This window comes from Rhamphochromis sp. 'chilingali' (genome assembly GCF_963969265.1).
Source record: "Rhamphochromis sp. 'chilingali' genome assembly, chromosome: 5".
NCBI lineage: Eukaryota > Metazoa > Chordata > Actinopteri > Cichliformes > Cichlidae > Rhamphochromis > Rhamphochromis sp. 'chilingali'.
This window is the reverse complement of record NC_137932.1, coordinates 12,766,609-12,790,224: the sequence shown is the minus strand read 5'-3', so window position 1 is coordinate 12,790,224 and position 23,616 is coordinate 12,766,609. Positions and strand designations below refer to the sequence as shown.

General features: G+C 42.0%; 1 protein-coding gene across 2 annotated transcripts in view; it reads right to left on the bottom strand.

The window, feature by feature from the left end:
• The window catches only part of sesn1 (sestrin 1), a 72,851-nt gene that overhangs the window by 3,800 nt on the left and 45,435 nt on the right, over positions 1 to 23,616 (bottom strand). The window contains exon 1 of one of the 2 annotated variants that reach the window (XM_080883863.1): positions 15 to 272. The exons of the other annotated variant lie outside the window; for it this stretch is intronic. Within the exon in view, the coding sequence (XP_080739989.1) occupies positions 15 to 116 (102 nt within the window). The 5' untranslated portion in view covers positions 117 to 272. Of the gene's footprint in view, positions 1 to 14; positions 273 to 23,616 lie in introns of those variants that run through there. 2 annotated transcript variants of the gene reach the window in all.

The window sequence follows — 23,616 nt, the reverse complement described above, 5'->3', positions numbered from 1 at the left end:
CGTCTTTCTCTTACCTTCTTGCCCAGCCGCTCACAATGGGTGCATATCTTGAACAAGCCTGTCACCGCAAACGAATGATTTTCCACGTTTTCTGCCGGTGCGACCGCGTGCCTCATCTCGCGTTCTCGCTGCACCTGTGTCGTTTCAGCGGCGTAAAAAAGGCGAAAACATGTAATTTTGATGCCTGTCGCCTCCTCTCTTTGTTCCTCCGGGCACTGGGCACTAGGCACAGCGCTCGGCTGTCAGCTGTGGCAGCAGAATGCGCTCCTCTCTCGCTCATACATTCGGTAAATAAGTCGGGGCTCGCGTGATCGACGCGCTCGGCAACCAATCGCATGAGGAAAACAGCCTCCGGCCAGCCAATGGTAAATCTGGAGGGCGGGGGTAAAGCGCGAAGAGGAGGAAGAGGGGTGCGGGTGAGCTGAGAGACGCCCCCCTCTAAGAAAACATCATCACTTCTCTCTTTTTCTTTTGTTCCCTGCTGCCAATAATTATGATTGCATTTACTGTCATGTATTAAGCTCTATGTGCCGACTGATACATGCAATCAGTACAGGATGGCTTGAGGCTGAAATCAATACCACCCTGTCGCGCTTATCACATTGCAGGAATGCTTAAAATAGTTCTTGCTGACAAAAATGGAGCTTGAACATGGAGTCTGCGTGGGTTAATCTGGGAGTTTATCTGTGCATTCAGGGAAAACAACAACCACTCAAAGCCAGCTCCAGCATGCACCACCACCTTCCCTTGTTGCTGTACTGGAGGGCAGGGGGGTGTAAGCTGAGCCCCCAGCTCGCCTTGAGTAGTGGAAACAGAAAAAAAAAAAAAAAAAAGAAGAGGTCCACTGTGCAAAGATCATCGAGATGGATCGGTGCAGGACCTGCTGCAACAACAGCCCTTCAGTTGGTGGTTTTTCACCGCAGCCTATCGCACCACAAATGCTGCCACTTCTCCACCAATCAGGCTGACCGAAGGAGTTCTTTTTTTTAAAAGCCAGGAGGAAGCAAAGATAAGAAAGGCAGCTCTCTTGTGGCTTTGTTTATCCCAGCCGACAATAACACATTCAGTAGAACGGCATATAACTGGTTTATCACATCATAGTGGTTCACAAAGTCAATGATTACTCAGAGGGATATCACATGAGACCAGCAGGAAAACAACTGTGCGCGATGCAAACTTTATATTTATACATCTGATTTCATTCACACAAGTTATTTTTATTTTGTTTTAGGTGCAAGATGCAGGGCATTTATATGTGAAAATCTTTATGAACAGGAGGTAGATGGTTCAGCAGCACATGTGAGTCAAATGTTGTTTCTTCTGGACTGCCAGCAACCACATTACAAAAGCACTAACGCATCCACAAAGTGGCTGCAAAGACACAGACAGACACACGATATTTCAAGATAACATGTTTCCCAAAGCAAATGGAGCTTTTCTTTTAAGAGATTTCACACAAACTCTTTTCATGTGGACAAAAGTTCAACAGTGTGCTTTAAGTTTTAAGAATCCATAGAGTTTGACAAACTGTCCTGAAATTGGGTAATCTTTACAGCAACAAGTCATGATTAAATCAGCATTCGGACCGACTCTGGAGGAAGAGCCAATAAAAAAAAAACAAGCTAAATTTAGAAAACGATGAGTAAAAAGAGGAAGTCAAGAAAAGGCAAGTCTGACCCTGCACTCGCCAATCAAGAGCCTGCCCTGCCAGTTTGTCAACCCACTACAAGTCCCCAGTGCTGATAACGCGATAGTACGATGTTCAGCAGGTTCATTGTGTGTACCCCGCACCCACTTCTCCTTCCTCCACCTTCATCACCAACACTACCCACTGCCACCACTAACACCACCTCTGCCAGTCCCTCTCCTGATGCCACAGGGTGGGGTGCAGGGCGGCAGTAAACATGTTCCCAGGGCTGGAGTCAGCACTCCCAGGGCTGCCGGGAGCCCCATGGCTCAGCAAAGCTGCAGAAGAGGCTTGTCAGCGTTCGGGCTGACGACACACCAAACCTTTTCACATAAAAGCGCTTAGGCGCGGGGGTCCGGCCTCGCAGACAAGGCCAAACACTATTGTCAGAGTCCACGCACCGACTACGCAGTAGGCTTTACTGTACTCACATTTATGGGGGGAGGGAGAGTCTCTGTGATTCAGGGAATACTGTACATGCCCCTACCTTGATTAAGGCCATGATTTCTTTGGGTGATAACAAGCTTTATGTTGGGGTTTTTTTAGTCAGTAAACAGTCCTGAATTACATAAACAACACACATGCTTTTTAACACCGAGCAGACTCTTCCGAACCGCTAAACCTTGTGTGTTTCCTCATTTGTCTTGGGTGTTGACACAATTTAACAAAACCTAACTGAACTGCTCACCTCAATATGTGGCGCCTCTAAGACTTTGTACATTCCCGTGTATCTTCTGAAGCTGATTCAGAACACAGTGTGACAACTAAAAAAACCACACTGCAGGTGTCTCGGGGGAGTGTGAGGACCTACATCTCTAAGCATCTCAGTAATTGGTTTGATGTCAGCGACAGTGACGTTGATTTGCACGCTTTGTTCTTGAATGGCTCACTGCTGCAAGAGAAATAAGGCCACACATCCAATGAACGCTTTAAATTAAACTGAAAGGATTACTAGCTGTTACTGGGTGATTAGCAAGTAACCTTTGAGATTTGGGATGGCCGCTGACCCACTCTGAAGATGTCACTGTGTGTGTGTGATAGGATCAGGGTTAAGAGAACACTGGAAAGATTAGTTATAATGAAGGGAAAGACTTCTGCAAACAACAGGAATCATCTCATATTTGTTTCAGATACTTATCTGCTTGAGGAAGGGCCCGGAACAATGGACAGACTTCCACTAGTTACACTAATGGTAATAAAAAATATTTCTATGAACTTTCATAGTCAAGGGATGGGAAATTTTTTTTTTGTTCATAAATGCTTGTTTACATATTTTAAATGACATAAGACTGTAGGCAGGTACAATTATTTAAAGCTACTTTGGACCACACAATGACACCTAAAGGTAGCAAGAAAAGAGGTGAGTAAAAAAAAGAAAAAAGAAAAAAAAAAGAAATGTAAACAAATTCAGGTCAGCGTGAGCGATTAGAAATCCGAACACCAAATAAAACCCTGGTTAGCCTCTGGGTCTAAAATGTCACGCAGTCACTCGCCATTAGCAGATGGCACAGAGTTAAACCAGTATGGTTTTACCCAATACAATATTTCTATGTGGGCTGAGTTACAGGCTTAGAACCACACTTGGCCAATACGCAACCACATGCAGTACAGCCATGTGAAAGTTAACCTGTGAGGAACAAAAAGGCAGCTTCAGACTAGCGGTCCGCTAGTCTTAGCCACGTTTGGCAAACCCCTGTGGCATTGTAAACATGCAATGTGTCTCACACACTTTGGTGGAATTTGTCCTTTACATTCTCGATTTCACTGTTTTCTGAATGTTTTCTTACTTTTGGACCAGTCGAATATGGTCAACAACAATACCCAGTTAGGTTGCAGCATTTAACTTTTACCCCTTGAAATCCCCACCACTTTTTCCCCATCAAGTTGTCAAAGTGTGCCAAAAAATATCCCCCATTCAGTCCATTCTCTTTAAACCTTAGAGATGGATGTGCAGAAAAAACCCAGTAGATCAGCTCATGAAATATTTAGACCAGCTTTAAATCACCTTTCTTCCCCAGTCTAATGCTCAGTTTGAACTTCAGCATATCGTCTTGTTGTTGCCATGTGATCGGCGGATTAGATATTTGCATTGTGTTGTAGAAGTGTACTTAATTAAGTGTATAAGCAAACTTTAGTAATTTTGCTTTTACTAACATTTTCATGATACCCCTTTTTTGTGGCCAGAGGCTGTTGATCAGAGGGTTACATAAGCTTCCTTTAATGCATGAAACGGGGGCCATCAAAGCTTGTGTGCTTTGTGCATGGGAGCATCAGCTTACACATTTAAGAGAAGGAAGCACAAAGCTAACAGTGTCGAAGGAATGTATCGAGCCTGTGAAAAAAAGTGGATTATGTTCCACAAAGTTATTTAAATGCTTTTTGAGTCTATTATGCCTCAAAAACAAAACTAAATACAAATGTTTTACAGCTACTTCAACCATACAAAGTGCACTGAAGCATAAAAGAGCACAGAAAAAGGTGTAAAGTTCAATGACACGGAAGAGTTCAAGGTTTTAAACTGTGATGGCTGTAGAATAGAGTTCACATTTATTAGTTTAAAAGAATGGCAGCTGCTTTCTCAAATGCTCAGAAAGAGCAGCTGTTTTTCCCTTTTACGAGCACCCGGAAGAATTAACAACAGACTTAAACCAATAAAGAGGTTGATAAAAAGTTCATAAGAATTAAAAACAGAGAGGAAGCGACGCCGGGTGTAAATTCTGCACGTGTGTCTTTCAGCGTTGCGGCTGCCGTGTTTTCTCATGCAGTGAGAAGCGAGGGAACCGCAGAAACTGTGGGGATGTTCAACAAGTGGCAGAAGTCCACCAGACCAGTTCTAACCTGACCTATCAGTGCACAGAGGAGAGAAAGCGGAAAACTCTCAAACACTGACATAAGCCTAGCAACAGGCTTTCACCAATCACAGGGCAGAACAACAGTTTCAGGAACCAATCTTCTTTGCACTCTCTCTCTGCTTCTCTTGTTTCTCTGAAAAAAAAGGGGAGAGAGAAAGAGAGAGAGAGAGAGAGAGAGAGAGAGAGAGAGAGAGAGAGAGAGAGAGAGAGAGAGAGAAGTTCTGCCGAGGTATGAAGTCCTAATCTGGCCTGCTTCACAGAAAACTATTTGGTTTTCTCGTGTATTTGCAAAGTTGTAATTTCTGTCTGTTTGAGTTTCTCTGATAAAAAGTGGCAAAACAAAATGTCTAAAAAGCCTCACACAAAAACCACATGTTTCAAATTAGCCCTGAGGCTCACAACAGCAGCTCTCCTCTCTGAAAAACAACTACAGAAGTTTTTCCATGTAAACACGTCCCTTTGAAAAGCCGTGAAACCTGTTTTTAACAGTAAAGGAGAAAAATCGATACCTTTATATACCAAGTTTGGGCACATGCAGACTTTGTGTTAACGTTGTACACAGATAAAGAGGATATTCCTCGTCCCCACTCTTCAAACACAGCTCTAAGGTTACGCCTGTTCATCTGATGAGCAAAGGGTTACCTGTCCCGCAGGCTTACAGAACTCATCCTAAGTTATGGGAAAGTCTTGATCATAAGCTTCAGAGTCAGCCGTGAGAGCTGATGTTATGTAGTTTAACCATAATTCTCTCTTTGTGTAAAGACTTGTGAGTAAAAGTTGAATCTTTGCGGGAATTAACCGGACCAAAGTAGCCTTTTGGTTCTTTCAGCCACTCCCGGTCCCTTTTCATTCTCCTTTTTTCCCCCTGATCTGTGTATGTTCTGGCAGGCTATCAGAGTGGAGTGGTCTCGCCAAGCGCCTTCTTTCCTGAGAGGAGAGGCGTGCCCCCCCCCACTCCAAGACCAGCAGCTCCTGGTCCAGCACACAGCAACACTGGGAGGAAGCAACGTTCCCTGGATTCCATGAAACGCAGAGGAACTGCAGAGGCCTTAGGGAGCACACGGAAAAAAGAAAAACGAAGGGGAAAGAGGTATCTGGGAGTAAAAGTAACCTTTCTTTTATGGCTTTGTAATGCCAGGCATAAACATGCACATGCACAAATCCCTATGTACAGTGGTCGACAATCCAGGGGAAGAGGTGTTGGCCTGCAACCCATGTGCACGTGAGGAAGAGTGAGTTCCCGGGGATGTTATTTTAACAGGGAGAGGGCAGCTGTCATAATACAACAGGCTCCAAGAGAAAAAGATCCCACAGAAAAACACAGAATACCAAACCCTCCCCTGCTATCTTTAGCATGATAATGACAAAGCCGCCACAAATCAGTAGAAACGTCATATTTTTGCCTCTCTCTCCATTTCTATAATAAAAATCTCAAATGCCCTTTCACATCAATAGGCTTGTTGATGGGGAGTCAAGAGATAACAGTGCAAGTCCAAAGGGCTTTACAAAGTGTGGTAGTGAGTGTGTCTGCAAAATTAAAGGCAAACTTACTTCTAGTACTTATGTTACCTAAAGACTAACAGATGGGGCTCACATGGCTAATCTTATGTTTACATCAGGACTCCAACAACCCATCAGAAGACAGCACCTCTGGTTTTAATAGTTCTATGTGCCTGCTTGCATGCACAGCTGTTTTTTCCTCTCTCTCTCTCTGTCTGACAAGACCTTGGTTTTGCTGACTGAGCAAGAAATGACTCATCTTACTGGGAAAGCAGCCAAAAAGGTGTTGATCGTCACCCTGTAATCCCTGACAGGCATTGTAAACGGCGCACAAAAGTCCCGACCCTTCACCGGTTTCTGTGGGATAGTCACTAAAGAAAGCAATATCTTCCTTGGAGCTACTCCTGTTATAATGTGAGCCACTGAATCAAAGACTGGTAAAAAAGAAAAAACTGTTATCACCACCTTGCTCATATAAAACCTGGTGAACTCTTACTTAGATTAAGAAGTACTGTTGGTTATGAGAGGGGCGACCACGGCTAAGTACACCGGTTCAGACACTAATAAAAGTCTGATGTAATAGATCACAGTGGCTACAGCAAAGATTAGAAATAATTGCACTCTGCATTAATCTGCCTCTTCCTTTCACTGCTTTCACTTCTGCCCCTTTCTTTTTCCACCACCTCTCAATCTGTTGCCTTCACCAGGATGTATTTTGATTGCAGCGTTGAAGAGAGGGATGTGATACTGCTGCTCTTTAAGGGTGGAGGAAGTGATATGGCCTAATCGTTACCCTCGAACTGTTTTGGCCGTGTCTTATTACTTCATAAATAGGCAATGAGCTCTGGTACTGAATCGCAGAACAAAACGGCCAGCAGGACATTGAGTGCGACGTCACGGCGATTGCCATATCAACGTTTAATTGTTTATGAAATGTCAGTTTGATTGGTTGGAAACTCAATCACCTTGGCGCCCGTCCTTTTCTGCTGTCGTCACTGACTCAGCATTTCCATTCATTGTAGAGATTATTTTGTGCAGCTGATGGTTGGGCTTGTGAATTCAGATTAAAATAGCATTTATTTCATAATTTCACTTCTTTTGTACATGTAGATTTGTTTTTGAGGCTGATTTACTCCATACTGAATTCACTTTTACATAAAGTGTAACACAGAGCAGCTGAAGTTTTGTGTATTAAGTTATAATAAACTGTTAATTAGTTATTGTTATTGCACACTGTGACACCACGAGCATCATCTTGCTCGTGGTTGAAATTGACTTGATCAACAGGCTTTTAAATGTTTCCATCTGACATTATTTTAATCTTCTCGAGGGTACATAGCAACCAGGTGATGCTAATCAAATCCACTTTACTAACCGATCATCAAGAAGTGTCTATAAAAAGCAGGCACTTTGGCAGTTTGCTGGTCTGGAGAATTTAGGCGGGTGTTAGCAAAATGCTGAAGTCTTCCGAGAAGTGGACGTCCCAGCAAATTCATTCCAAGGTCAGACCATGCAATGATCAAAGAAACTCCAAAAAACCTCAAGAGCTACATCTCAGTCTTTATAGGCCTCAGTCATAACAGTCCAATCAGAAAAAGACTGAACAAATATGGCTTGTTTAAAAGGGTCACCAGGAGAAAGCTGCTTCTCTCTAAAAAGAACATGGCAGGTTTCAAAGTTTAACCTAAACAAATCAGAAGATTTTTGGAACAGCGTCCTTTAGACATACTACACCAAAGTGGAGATGTTTGCCCATAACGCAGTAGCACGTGTGGGGGGGATAAAAACAAAAAAACAAAACACAGGATATCAAGCTGTCAAGCATAGTGGTTGTTTTGCTGTTGCAGGACCTGGGCTGGGTAGTTATGAGTTGACCATGAACTCTTCTGTATACCAAATTACGCTAGAGTCAAATGTGAGGCCATCTGCACATAAACAATGCTCACAAAGCTGAATGAGCCAAAGCAACGCTATAAGAAGTGGGCCGGAGGTTTTCCACAGTGATGTTCCAGATGGATAAAGTCATACAGAAAATGATCACTTCGAGTTATTGCTTCATAAGGTGGTCCCTACAAGATACTGAATCATGGGGTGTACTTAAGTTTTCACAGCACTGCACACGAGTCCTGTGAAACCTCGCTTTTTCACATGACTCTACTTAAAAGACCGAGGCTGAAACTGAATGTTTCAAGCAAACACACCAGCATCCACATCACATGATCCAAGTAGAACAAAAAAACTGAGTTCTTGTGTTTTGTCGTGCAGAATAAAGCCAGTAAGGTTGAGTATTAAAAGCCTGGCAGGGAGTGAATCTGGACTTTTTTAGATGCAAAAGGCAAATGAAAGGAATGTGATTAAAGGCAAAACAAAACAAAACAAAAGAATATATATATTGTTGTTGTTTTTTGTTAAGTGGGATGCAGCATCATAGATGTTTTACCACAATTATGTAGTTTCAAATAAAAACTGGAAATTGATTGAAAATTATGCAAAAATATTTGCATCATTTTCTTTTCCAAGAACTAACTGAAGCAGTCAAAGGTCAACAGAAGGAGCCTGGATGAGTAGAGTTTGCCAACACATCCCTTTGTTTTCACTTCCCTTCACCTTTGATCCTCTCAGTTGTCCCTTACTTTTTGCACAACAGGTTTGACTCCAAACAGGGAAAGGAAGCGCACAAAACACAAACAAACAGAGTAAAGCCAGCAGACATCATGTGTACAAACACAAGAGAGAAAAGTGATAGTATAAATAAGCAACCATAGGACGTGTTCTCTCCATCATACGTGTTCATTTCCAAGGACTTAAACCGGAGAGTTCCTCAAACATGAAAACTTAAGCACATGATGTGAGATCATGAGTCTGTAGCTTCTGAAACAATGTGAAAAAAATAGCAGGAAATGCTTACAGAAGCACATTTATTTTCTGGGCTGAAATATCTTCATACATCCCACTGCTTGCATAAACACCGCCTACTTAGGCATGCAAGTGTCTTAGTCAAAGTTGAATTAAATCCTAACATGTATTTCAAATAGAGTACAGCAGCTTTTGCACCTTGCAAATTAAATCTTTTTACTTCCATGCCTTTCAGCAGACATTTACGAATTGCTTGCAGCTTTTGTAGTTTTGCTTGACTCGAGGGGACAAAGCTTTTCAGTCTGTAGCACCAAGACTCTGGACCAGTTTACCGCTCCAGCTCCATTTGGCTGGCTTTTTAAAAACAGTTAAAAGCCTTTTCTGTTTAATCAGGCCTCCTGCTGACATTTTGTTTTTTTGTTTTTTTTTTCCTAATTCTGCTTTAACAAGATTCTCTGTTGATATTGCATTTTAACTGTTGTTCGGCACTTTCCGGCTGTTAAGTCTGTGAAAAGCACTATCTAAACTTATTTAGTCGAAAGCTACATTTCTAAAGACACTTTTATCCCAAATCCTCTACACCTGCTCTTTAGCTTTGCTTAAAAATAAACTGGGTTAATGTGTAGGGTTTACATGAGTTTGCTCTTGGCATTTACAAACTCTCTGTGGACCTCATGAACCCTCACAGAAGTGTGCCTGCATTGTGTGTGTGTGCGCGTGTGCGGTCCTCTGTCTCATGCCACAGGTAGCATTGGACGTATTTGCTCTGTGGTTAATTAATTACAGGCCCTTGGAGCCGAGAAAAGGGCAAAGCAATGGCAGAAAATCTATCATATCATTCCCCTCGTGGTCGCAAGACTGATTCAAATATCTCTCCAACTTTAAAGAGTTACATGAATTAAGATAAGTTGGCTCCTCTCCAGTGTAGCATGCACCAATTGCGTTCCTGTGCTGATGAGAAACATGAGTCACTCTGTGAACACATGAACAACTCATTTAAAAAACAAAAACACTTTTCACTTAAAAAAAAGAAAAAAAAGTGAGTACTTTTTGTTTTAGTGCCACAAACAAGCATTTAACAAGCAGTTAACCTGCTGGCTGTTATTGTGCAGTTACTGGTCTTACGTAAGCCAAACAGGTAGATGCCGTTGGGCCAAAAGTGAGGTTGGGCACTACTCCCACTCATTAGACTAGGACTAACTAACATAATAGAACAGTATAGTGGTTTATTTATCCTCCACAGCTAAAGTCCTGCTTTAGCGGAACTCAGTAAACAATGATGGGATAATGAGAGAAGATAAAACACAAAGAGAAGGCAAATGTTTTCTTAGAAGAGTCTCGAGCTTTCTGTTTTCCTGCTTCACAGTCAAATGTCACATCAGTGCATTTTTGACTAAACAAATGCAGTGTGTAGGGAAAACCCTATGTGTATGGAAAAGCTATTAAAGTTACAATGCATAATAGCATAAAGGGCTGCAAAAATATTTAGCCTTTATAAACGACATCGCTCATCTGTGATGATTGGACCTGGGGTTAACGGGGGCATTCGCAATTAAAGAAAAGACAGGAGGTGGAAAGAGCGAAGAGAGAGGAGTGAGGGAGTGGGTTATTTGACCAGCGTTTGGCGACAAAGCGCCTCGTACATTATCGTGGGTAAGTAAACACCCTGCACCGTCTGGAGTGACATCATTGTCCCAGAGAATCAATAACCAGCCACTTCCTGTGCAGCGGGGAAAATCGATGACTCTGTACACTAGATTACCTATCTTTGCCCACTCACCTGAGGAGACACACACACACACACACACACACACACACACACACACACACACACACACACACACACACACACACAAACTGAACACACACAGTGTTGCAGCTCACATACATAGGCACCATTAACAGAAACCACTGTCATAGTTTTCACCAAAGGGAACGGTCTTTGTGCGGCTTCAGTGCAAAGTCAGCCCATTATGGGATTAGTGGCAGCCACAGCACGGTGTAAGCCTACTGTTGGAAGTCTAAAGGGGATAATAGCTCTGCCAAATCAGATTTCTATCAGGTTTCCCCACACAATCACACAGCACACACACACACACTCCTAAAAAACCCAGAGTAGCATGGCTCATTCCCAATCCACAAGATCTCCTTGCTATGCTCAGGAGTATTTGTCAGTTTCTATTCTTGCTCCCTGCTCCTTCTTTTTTTTGTGATCTAATATACAGTGTCTCATTATGCAATAAAGGCTAAATTCAGGGTTAAAATGTAATAAAAATGAATAAGTGGAGCCTACAGGGAGGAGGTGGATCGTCTGGCTGAGTGGTGCGACAGAAACAACCTGCTGCTTAACACCGAGAAGACCAAGGAGCTCATCGTGGACTACAGGAGGAATGCTGACCCACATCCACCCATCCACATTAAGGGGACGGCTGTGGAGCGTGTGAGCAGCTTCAAGTTCCTGGGAGTCCACATCTCCGAGGATCTCACCTGGACGACCAACTGCTCCAAGCTGGTCAAGAAGGCTCACCAGCGCCTCTTCTTCTTGAGGACTCTGAGGAAGAACCACCTGTCCTCAGACATCCTGGTGAACTTCTATCGCTGCACCATCGAGAGCATCCTGACCAACTGTATAACAGTCTGGTACGGGAACTGCTCTGCCTCGGACCGGAAGGCGTTGCAGAGGGTCGTGAAAACTGCCCAGCGCATCGCCGGAGCACCACTTCCTGCCATAAAAGACATCTACAGGAAGCGGTGTCTGAAAAGGGCTGGGAAAATCATCAAAGACCCCAGTCACCCATCACATGGACTCTTCACCCTCCTGCCCTCTGGGAGGCGCCACAGGAGCCTCCGGACTAAGACCACCAGGTACCGGAACAGCTTCTTCCCCACAGCTGTCAGACTCCTGAACTCTGCCTCCTGACATCTGACCCACGTTAAACTCATGGACTGAACATACACACACCCACAATGGACAACTGTACCCTCAAACACAATAATAACATGGACTGAACCACCACTCACAACCACTAGCACTTTATATAGCCTCTGTAGAAACTATCTACACCCTCACTTATCTTAACTGCACTACTGTATAGCTCTGTGTAAATAATCATTCTGTACATTCGATAATCTTTAATCCTACAACTGTTTACAACTTGCATAGTTCCCATTTCTGTATAGCTGTATATCCCAGATTCTGTAAAGTTATTTATTTCATTTCATATTCTGTATAGTTTTTCATATTTATATCCTGTTCATATCCTGTACATAGCTTGTACTCACTACAGCCTGTACATACTTATAGTTATAGAATATTCACAACATACTTCATACCGTGTACATTATAACATACCATAATAGACCCATTTCTGTAATATACTCACATATCTATATTATTGCTAATATATATTGTAATATATCTATATCACTAAAGCACTTCTGGATGGATGCAAACTGCATTTCGTTGCCCTGTACCTGTGCAATGACAATAAAGTTGAATTCTATTCTATTCTATTCTATTCTAACAGCATTTTGAGCCACACAGGCATTTGGCATTGCTCAACGGTCGCTCATAAATTTTGTCACTCACAAACTAATGTCTGGTATGTGGTTGGAGCTTTAAGACCCACTGACTGAACTGTAGCTGAATGTGTTCAGCTAAGCAGAAAAAAAAAGTAATCTCTCCAGGCTTGTTTTTCTCAATAAATGTCTGGGAGGAAAAGTTCAGTATCATGAGGGTTCTCGGATTTCCAAGGAGAGCAGCGGAGGAGCAGGCAGATTACTGACAGGAGTGAATGGGAGGGATAATGGGTAACTGAGCTCAGTTCAGTCACTCCATTACCTGTTTGTGCATAGACGAGAGATGCAGCTTGTGCAACAGGAAGGAGAGAAAAAAAGAGATGTGACAAAAATGGAAACAGGGTGAGAAGAATAACAACACTAACGCTGTCAAATCACACTGACTAAATACAGCCTGAGAAAAACGTGTGATCTGAAAAGTTAAAAACAGACTCTCGGTCTCGATTTCAAACTCAAACGAAAAACACACTATATTAACTGCCCGAGGTGACTAAGAGAAAGATGTGTATTTTTTCCTCCCTTTACACAACAGATTGGGTTTCATTATCAAAGAAACAACTACATTTCTGTCATCTTGGGAATGACATGTGTGGTTAGCCACTGCACATCTTTCAATTTTGGTTTGGAGTTGTTGTAAGAAAACACAAGCAGCGTGTTAACCTGATGAGCTACTCTCATCTTTGCGGCGTGGGCTCACCTGGGGCGCCGTCTGTCTGCGTCCTGCCGAGGCTCCAAATGCTGCGTTACATCAGCATGGACTGAGACGGGCTCATGAGCAAAGACGGTCAATAAGCAGGCATAGATTAGATTCATATTCGGTGGCTTCTACTGTAAACTAAACAAAGATAAGTCTGTTTTAAATCACTGTCATAGTAAATCACTGTCATAGTGACAAAAAAAGCTTTTATTGCTCTGTGTTTAATCAAGCATAGGTGCACTTAAATACGCAAGTTGTGCTTTAAAGGCATTATTCAGTGTTATGTGTGCTTATTTGTTTTCATGCCAAAGGGTACCTGGGAAGATTGATCCTACTCTACTCATATCTGTTCCTCTTTTTCACTACAACCAGGAGACATTTAGTGAAAAAGTGTACTAACATGAACTATTCCCTCAAAAGTGTGTCAGCTGTGCATTTTTTTTCTGTTTTTTTATATTTATTCCTGAGAAATGCACTGCAGCACAGACTACTTAGAGACAAAGATGCAACTAAAATTTAAAAACAAAAAAACTTTGATAACCTGAGCCATCGTCAAAGTGTTGTGTAATCAGAAATGCTCTTCTGTATACCTGTGTTGTTAATTGGTGATTGTGTTACTGTTGCCTTCCTGGCCTTACAAGAATTCCAGTCGTTCTCCTCTGACCTCTGGCATCAACAAAATATTTTCTCTCAGAGAACTGCCGCTCGCTGGATATTTTCTCTTTTTCGGACAAGTCTCTGTAAACCCTAGAGATGGTTGTGGGGTAAAAATCCAAGTAAATCAGCGTGTGTCATTCCAAGTCAGTCCCATCAATCCCCAAGTGACTATAAACTCAACAACCACCTTGAGTTTATAGTCACTTAAATCACCTTTCTTCCTAATTTTGATGCTCTGTTAGAATATCAACAGGCTATGTCTATATGCTTAAATGAACTTCGAGTTGCTCCCATGTGATTGGCTGATATCCCATTGGGGAGCAGAATTTGTCCATCCAATATCTTACACTTAATTAAAGTTGTGTTGTGGTGGGCTAAGGCACATATTCCTTCTCCCAGGCCAGATACGATAGATCTTCAGAGGTTCTGGGTCTATACTGTCGGTCATTCCCTTTTAGGCGTGAGCTTCCAAAGGGAGCCACCCAGGATGCACGCTTATCAGATTCTCAAACCACCTCTAGTGGCTCCCTTCAACGTAAATGTGTATTAGCTCTACTCTCAGCTCTCTCTGGATATCTGAGCTCCTCATGTTTCTCAGCCACCCTGTGTAGGAAACTCATCTGAGCTCTTGTATTTGTGACCTTACTCTTTTGGTCACTGCCCAGATGTCTTGACCACAGGTGAAAGTTAGAATACAGATACAGCTTTGGCTTGCAGTTCAGCCCCCTCTTCATCACAACAGTGTATAAAACACCCGCTTTACTGCTGACAGTGTCCCAATTTGCTGGTCCAATTTGCACTCTACTTTCCAAAATACCAGCATACTTGAACTTGACCTTCATACTCAGCTGTAGTTGAACAGGTACACCTAACAAAGTGGCCTTTGACCATACATTAGTTTCATTGTTTGAGTATTTGATTTAAGAACAGCAAGCATCATTATAACAGTCTATATGAGTGAAATAAGGAACTAATAGCTCTTAGGAAGAAAGTGAATAAGTGTACTTAAAGGGTTACAGCAACAAGCATCAGGTGCAAGCCACCATCTATTAAGACAATGCTACAGATTTCCCTTCTAGGCGAGTGCAACAGGATCCTCTATTTGTGTGTGTGTGTGTGTGTGTGTGTGTGTGTGTGTGTGTGTGTGTGTGTGTGTGTGTGTGTGTGTGTGTGTGTGTGTGTGTGTGTGAGAGAGATCATGGACACATGTCTCGAGAGGAAATCCATTCTCTTTATGCACCAGAGCAAAGTTTTGGCCTGCAGCCTATGAATCTGACCCTGCACTAACCCGCCTGTAAGGTCGAGTTCGCGCACACCGCACCGAAGACCGTCCTGCTGGGTGAGGGTGCGTTCTGTATGGGACTCCCACAGGAAAGCTTCACACAATACTTTGCTCTCTTCGAGGAGGACATACAAATATACACGGACAGATTAAGCCACACACACATAAAAATGGAACACACACACACTATCTCTCGCTTGTCTCAAGCAGACAATGGACAGTGGAACTGTGCCATAAGGGAGGGCTGTTGTCCAGTCACTGGGCAACTGGGGCAGCAGATGGTCATCTTCCCTTCCACTAACACCAATCAGGAGGGAGAGGAAGGGTGAGGGGTGAGGCTCAGCAGAGTGATCTCCGTCACAGTGTGAACCTTTCATCAAATACATGGCAATGACTCAGCCATGATGACTCCGATAATGATCTGCACAAATCTGTGCAGAGTTACAACACAGAAACAGTTTGCCTAAATCTAAAAAGTGAAATACACGGGTCACCTGTAGTGGGTTAAAGTAAATGTCACTGTTTGAAAACGTTAATGAGACAAACTTGGGTAAAACCACAAATATAGCAGAAATGCTAAAGCGAGCTTGGGTGCAGAAAAAGCAAAGTAGGGGAAAGGTCACTTCTGAAATAAAGAACAAAAGAAAAAAAAGAAAAAAGTAAGGTTTTATATCCTGTTGACCAGTTGCTGTCTCTCAGTGTGAAAGTTTTGATTGGAGAGCATGTGTTGGATATGTGCACAGCTGTATGTGTGCGTGGAAGACAGACAGATTACAGAGAGGTGCTTATAGTTTTTAGATTCTTTTCTCATCTCAGCCAGTGTTAATGAAAGAAAAGAAACAACAACAACAATATACCAGCACTTTTTCTACTTTCTGAAGCGTGTCAGAAGGCACGCTTCAAGGAGGCTAAACCCAAAACAAGAATTGCATAAATAAAGGACCGATTGGCTGACGGGATAGCTGATTCAGGATAGACATGAGAGCAATTTGTGCTCCTGGGCTAAAAAGATGTAAAAAGCAAACAACTTGGAATGAATGAGCCTTTGTGTGCCCAGTAGAGTGAACCGCCAATGCGAAACAAGAAAACATGTTTTTTAAGAGTTACATCACAAGGAAGGCATGACAGAGGGCAGAGTTAGAGCAGACAACAGAGCAGGAGAGAGGTCAAAAGAAAATAACTAGTTAGCATTTCTCAGGTTGTATTTTTGCAAGTAGTAAGAAAGCTAAGGTTATGCTAATGTGACACTAGGGAAAACAGTGGTTGGAGACTCAGATCCAACCCTGTAAATTTACCATCTCATTGCAAAGACTGGGCCTATAATCACTCACAGCCAGTTGCTGTCTTCAAAGCGATTTTGGTGGGTTAAGATGACGATAAAACAACAATAAGGCGGAGTCAATCTGCAATCAGCAAGTGATTTAATTGGGTCAAGTTGGCAAATACGACTTAGATTTCCTGCAACATGTTGGCAATCTGTCTCTAGTCATAAATTAGATGGCAATTATTTGCAGACCTTCACTAATTTCTCTGAGAGTAATCTCAGTCAGTGTGCGATTGTTTGGAGACAGGTTGCCACCAGATGACCTACGCAATCGCACTGTGGACGAAAGAGGTCAACCAGAGGTAGAGAGCTGGTTGTTACTGCTACTTTCAATCGGTTTTTGACAGCAGAAAAAATTAAATGCACTGATACCTATTAGAGATGGACCGATCCGATATTACGTATCGGTATCGGTCCGATACTGACCTAAATTACTGGATCGGATATCAGAGAAAAATAAAAAATGTAATCCGATCCATTAAATATCACGAAAGCACCTCACAAAACTTGCAACACGCCGTAACTCACCTCAGAACGTTAGCATGTCGGAGCAGTATGCATCACGTGATAGAGCGGCTGTGGCATGCGGGACCTGTCGGTGGTCTGGATAGCATTTGGAGCTTCGCTAGCAACCTGGCATTTCATCTCCGACAAAGTTATCCCCGAGAGAAGTAAAGCAAGTGTGTAAGTCCATCTCTGAATGTTTGTAAAGCATTCCTGCGTTAAGCTTAACGAGCGACTGCCTCTCGCTCTCCGGCTGCTACTTCAATCATGAAACTGCTTAAATGATCAGCTGATCGGCTTTTCTGTCGCGAGTCCGTCTTTGTTTTTGGCCCACTTTGCACCAGAAAGAGGAAACCAGCGGCTGAACAACAGCAGCACGTTTAAGCTTGATAAGCTGTTGTTAGAATTTATTTAATATTAATTTCTACACCAGGATCTTTTTTCTACGTAGCTGACGGCTGGTAACTGTGCAGGGGCGGATCTAGCAAAGTTTAGCCAGGGGGGCCGATAGGGCATTAACTGGGAAAAGGGGGCACAAAGACATACTTTTCTTTCTTATTCTCATTTAAAATGTCTAGCTTTTAATAAATAATTATCTGACACACAAAGTTTTAATTTGATGTAAAATGAATAGAAGTCAATTACTGTATATAGTGACTATTAAGTCTAATATATACCCTAGTAAGCTATAGTACTTTTTCCTTTGGGAAGGTACCATCTGTGCAGTCTGCAATTTTGTTGAAGAAAGATGTTGAATCTATTTAATATTTCTTGAAAAATAATTGATTTCTGTGCATTTTTTTTTCACACTGCATCAAATTAAGGTTGATTACGTCGATTAAGCATCATGAGGTGGAGCGTGAGGGGTGGTTCCCTATTTTTTATTTATTTATTTTTGTTGTTGCTGGGAGTTGGAACCCTATTAGTTAGGTTGCTTAATATTTACGCTAAGTACTCTTTAAAATACCAGAATAGGGAGGATGGTGTAGGTTTAAGTTTATTAGATTGATCAGTATTGCTGAACTATGAAATATTTTTTTTGTATACAGGTATAACAGAATAGCTTTAGTGTAGTTGTTGTTTTAAACTTGAGTATGAACTTGCAAAATGCAGCAAGATATTTTAAAAAACAGTTTTGTTGATTAAAAAACACTATATCGGATTCATATCGGTATCGGCAGATATCCAAATTTATGATATCGGTATCGGACATAAAAAAGTGGTATCGTGCCATCTCTAATACCTATACTATTATGATTCTAGTGACGGACTAGTTTTAACTAAGGCAGTTTCATAAGTCATAACTATTTCATGCCAAAATTTGGCTAATTTGTCAGTGTGATTATTAGCCATGGATGAATTAGCTGAACATATCCACCTATCCATCAGTTAGGTATCAACAAAACTATACAGATCCCTCTATGACATGAGCGACCATATAAACACATTAACTGATGCCAGTGTTGTATTTGGCTGTAATTTCGTAAGTTACACTACCAACTGGTGACGTTCTGACAACGCTACACTATAACTGCAAAACAAAACAAAACAAAAAAGCACACTATATCAAAGTCAAAAGGTAATGTTATTATATCACTTTAGAAATTTTTAAAACACAAATGCAACATATTTGTTTGTTGTTTTGTAAAGTAGCTATGATGGGGTCCTGGTGTCTTAAAGTGTTTTAAGTGAAAACCTTACAAATTCAAAGAGGTGGGGCACTGCTGATTTTGACTCTGGTTTTACACTGATCTCTTGACTGAAGCCAGAACGCTTTTGTTTTTGTACTAATGAGGACAAAGGAGGAAGTGGATGAGAGGCAAAGAAAACTGACCAGTCATTATTTAAGCAGGTAGTTAAATTTGAAGAAAATGTTGCGCATTTATGTTTACCTGAGTGACATGCCACCTTGTTTTTCAACTTTCTGCTGTCTTTTAGTCAAGTTGTTTACATCTTTTCTTCCAGTCTCCCCATCCACCTGCCACTCACTCATACTCTTAATCTGTTACAGTGTTTCCTTTTATCACTGCATCCAAGCAATGCCTACTTAAAGGTGTTTTGTCAGTTAAAAAGGGACAGTTACGAGGAATGTTGTCAAACATCATCTCACAATTGAGGATGTGGTGTTGTTGCATTAGTCACCTGGCTGAGAAGCAGCTTGGATCATACCTGTGTTTCTAGTGTGTAAATAAACACAGTCAAATTGTGAAAAAGCTGACACAGTAGGCGTGTAGCAAGACTTGTCTAACAGTACAGTGTGCTGCTGGTCTTTTTAATGTACCTCAAAAAAAGAAGAAGAAGAAAAACAAGTACACTGATTACTTCAAGGTGCCTGGGACAAAACCAAGCTTCCAAGTTTTTTTCCTCCCAAAATACGATCTTTCTAAGAACATGCTGGTGGATTTTTGGAAATCCGGGGGCTAATCTGTGTGTCTGTACTCAGCTATGTGAGCAGGGTTCTGAAAAACAACTCCAAGTGCCAAATACTCACACAAAAAGTTGATTTTCATACATTTAACAATGCCACAAGAAGGTGGTGTAGAAAGTGCTGTAGGTAATGTCGGTCTTAAAAATTCCCTGCACATCTTTATCAGAGACATTGCTGAAAAACAGGTCTCCAGATTTTAGGAAAAAGAGAGCGATAGAGGGAGGGAAGGAGTTAACCTATATAGTAAGCCCTGTTTCTTTCCCCTTTATGCTCCCAGCAGACAGAGCTTCAGTTTGATAAATAGCAGGCCCCCTCAAAGTAACAGATGCTACGACTCAAACCCCAGCAAACTCATCAGCTCTGCCAAAACAAAAAAAGAGAAAAAGAAAACCTGAGAGCCCAGAGCCAAGAACCTTCACGGCTGTTCCACATACCGACAACAAGCCTGCGAGAATGAACAGCACGTATGGAAAACAGGGCCCCCCTCTATACAGCTCCGCACGGCTAAAACAACTCTGTCATAGCTGACCCTCAAGTCCCCAGATTTTGCAGAGGAGGCACTTCCAAAACAGTGACTTCTTCTCCATCTGAATCTGAATGAGGTCAATGCACTCCCAGTTTCTGTTTTTGATTTTGGGGTTTGCTTTTGTTGTTTTTTTGTTCAGTTCAAAGGCTGTTTGCACCATTTGTTTTCTTCATCATATCTGTGGTTTGGACCCAGAAATTGCTACTTTTCCTTATCAAACCGTCCTACTTACACATGCAACCCCCCTCTGTGACAGCCAGGCATCTCACCACACTGACACTCCTGAAGCTGAGATGGTTATACAGTATGCAAACAATTGTGGAAGGGGGAGGAAAATATGTTTTCCACATGGTTTTCTCTGAAAGACAAAAAACAAAACAGTGGTTTCTTGAAAAGTGCTTTTCTCTCAGGAAACAGATGCCTTTCTTTGTGGGATAGTTTGGTGTTTTGTGGTTGTGTAGGAGAGGGCTTGCCATGAAGCTGGGTTGTTTTGTTTGAGGAAAAGTGAGAGGGACAGGCAGTGGATGTGATATTTTAAGCCAAAGTTTGGACTGTGAGGAGTGAATGAGGTGTTTGATTAGGAGTGTTTAGCAGCACTTCAGTGCTTGATACTGAGTTAGGGTGTCTGGCGTATGAGCCCATCATCTCTTAATCTGTCTAGACAATGCCAGTCACAGACACACAGTGGATAGTCTGACATATGGAAAGGGTGTTTTTAAAAACACATAAGTATTAAAAATATCTACACCAGTAGCCAAAAGGAGGAGAGAGTTTGTCTGCATCTGACAGCAACACGTGACATTTGCATTTCTGTTTTTGTCTGGCTGCTTTCACGGCATCTGCTTTTAGAAATGCTCCTGAATTCTTCCTGTTTTGTTTTGCCCGAGTCTGGTTTTTAAATCACTGGGTTTTCCATTTTAACACAAATAATGAACTTGAACTGCAAGCCTTAAAAGAAACTCACTGCTTGCTCCGCTCTGGCATGTGGGACATCAGTCGTGCCCTAAATTTACTGGCTATCTATCTGTGATTTGATTTCCCAAAGTGGCTCAAGAGCTCTGGGCTAGACTCTGAAGTGAGATGGGAGACAGGTTGTCCTTTCAGACGCCCTCTTAGTTTCCAATGTGACAGTAACACGCAGGGAAACAGTCACATGACCCCAGACTGTCACGAGATAGAGAAGCTTCAGAGTCAAGATACAATGACACTAACCAGAGTCTGAACATGTTTATCAATAGACTACACCTCACTGTCAGAGTCCACCTTAAACTTCAAGCATGCACATACAGTAGATTGGCGTACACAGGCCAGGGGAGACGCTTTGTTTCCTTCTCATTGTGTCAGTAACCTTTACAAGAATTTAAAGGCAGAAGAAACATATATTTCTAGAGTGTATGAACACTAAAACAGAGCTAGAAGTACAGCGAATATTGACAGTCATCAAGACCTCAGAAGATTATTCTAAGTCTAAGAGATCAAGACCTATTCAACCAGACAACGTTATTCCGAACTGTTGCCCAGTTTTGATGAGTCTGTGCTAATTGTATACTCAGTTTTCTGACAGCAGTGGCACCCAGTATGGTCTTCTGCTGCTGTAGCTCATTTGGCTGTTCGAGTTATTCTTGAATTTTTTACCTTACAAAGTGGACGGTGAATGAAGCAAACAGTACACATGTACATGTAATTCAATGGGCTTTACATAAAAAAGGATATATAGCCGATTTAGAAAAAATAATTTAATCTATGTCATTGGTTAGGGGGAGGAAACAGGAGCAGACAGAGAAAAACCTGCAAATTCTCAAGGAGAGCGTGCAAACCTCACATAGAGAAGCCCCAGTTAACCAGCAGGAGGAGGGTAAGACTCAGAAACATTTCATGAAGCGACACTGTTAACCACATTTCACACAAAATAAAGACACAAACATGAGGAAGCAAGTAACACAGAGCAGCATAAACACAAATACAGCTATACAATAAAAAAACATCCTGCTAAACAACCATTATGTGTAGGTCATACTGTTAATATTCACTAATGTAAGACTGCACGAGAAAGCAAAGAACACTGGGGGGGAAAAAAACAGGCCAAATATTATATGGACTGGCTAATATTTTCAATATAAACATTGATATTTACATTGGCTTATTCCAGACATATTAGCATTGGCAGAGGTTGGTTACTGTGTGCTAATATTCAAAGAAAAATGCAGAAAACGATCCTCTGTGTACGGAGCCATCGTCCCGATTGTTTACACTTCCAGCACAGCACATGCAGCAGAGCACAAAGTACAGCTGAGGAGTGTGAAATAGAATCACGGGGTAATTTCACAGTAAGTTTGTAACCAGTATGTGAAATATACTGGTGGACAGCTAATAACAACAACCCTATAACTTTTCCAATTTTCAGTACAGCTCTTAGAATGTGGTAGTTAATATAATCAATGTTGTAATTAGAGCCTCAACCTCTTTAAATAATATGCTTTATCCCTTTACTAGGTTGTGTCCAACGTACACAGCTTTATCCAGATTACAAAACAAAAAAAATAAGCTTTGACTGCTGTAGCTGTAGTGGTGGAATAAGCAGACAATAATAAGGTTTTCAAGGGTCAAAACAACAGCACCCAGAGTGGAAGCAGAGACGTTCCACTATGTTGCAAGAAAATTGACATTTCATCAACGATAGAGAAGTACTAACCACAGAAACTGGAGCCAAGATTTTTTTTTTCTGGTTTGTTTATGGTCTGTGTTTCTGTGAGTTTGAGCCAGCAACGGAGACCATTTGCCCTCTAGGCAGTTATCAATGACGTAGACCAACTTCTGCTTAGGTAGCCCTGCTGAAATGATGAAATGGAAAAGCAAGAGAAAAGACAAAAAAAATTAAAAGTGAGCAGAGACAGTTTGGGTTTGATGGGATTTTCACAAGCGCTGACATCACCGTGTGGGAAAATTGCTCCATGTCTTCTCTTATCAACTTCTGACCTCAGAGGTGCTGGCAGTATTTGTGCTCACAGAGCAAATATCACATCAAAACACACCAAAGAAGCCCTGTGTGCCATTTCCCATGCGCAACCTCTACGCCAGCGTGTGCACGTGTGCACAGCCACACACAGCAGCAGATAGATACAGTAGATTTCATGAAGCTGGAAGCCATGAAGGAAGCCTGACCAAAGATTGTGGCAGCGCAGGAAGGAAGTGGAGCACACCCCTGGATATGAACAGGAAGCAGCCAGGAAAGAGGACTCTGACAGGACACACACACTCAGAGAGTTATGGCTCCAGCTTGAACACTGACCAAGGTACAAAATGTAAGAATGTTTTTGTTATACAAAGATTTAACTTGCTAAATCTGGGAATACTGTAAGCAGATCTACTGTAAGAACTGAGAGAGACAAAGGCTACTGTACCAAAGAAATGTAGGTGAAGCAACAGAGCTTCAACCAGATTTAGAGAGTGTTTATTCAACTCTGATTATTGTGGATGTAAGAATAATTTAGGCCTCAGTCACACAAGGCTAGAGAGTAGTTACCAACCCGACTAGCAGAGGAATCGTGATTGCTTTGGTTGCAAACAGATTGCCACGGCCACCTGAAGACACTGTCTGCAAACACTCGCCATTTTATTCTCCAAGTTGTCATGAATGACTGCAGTGACTGCAAACCTTCAGAAACCAGTCACCAACTAGTCCAGGAATATATCCGGAGGTTGCCCAGGGGTCACCGAGAGGTCT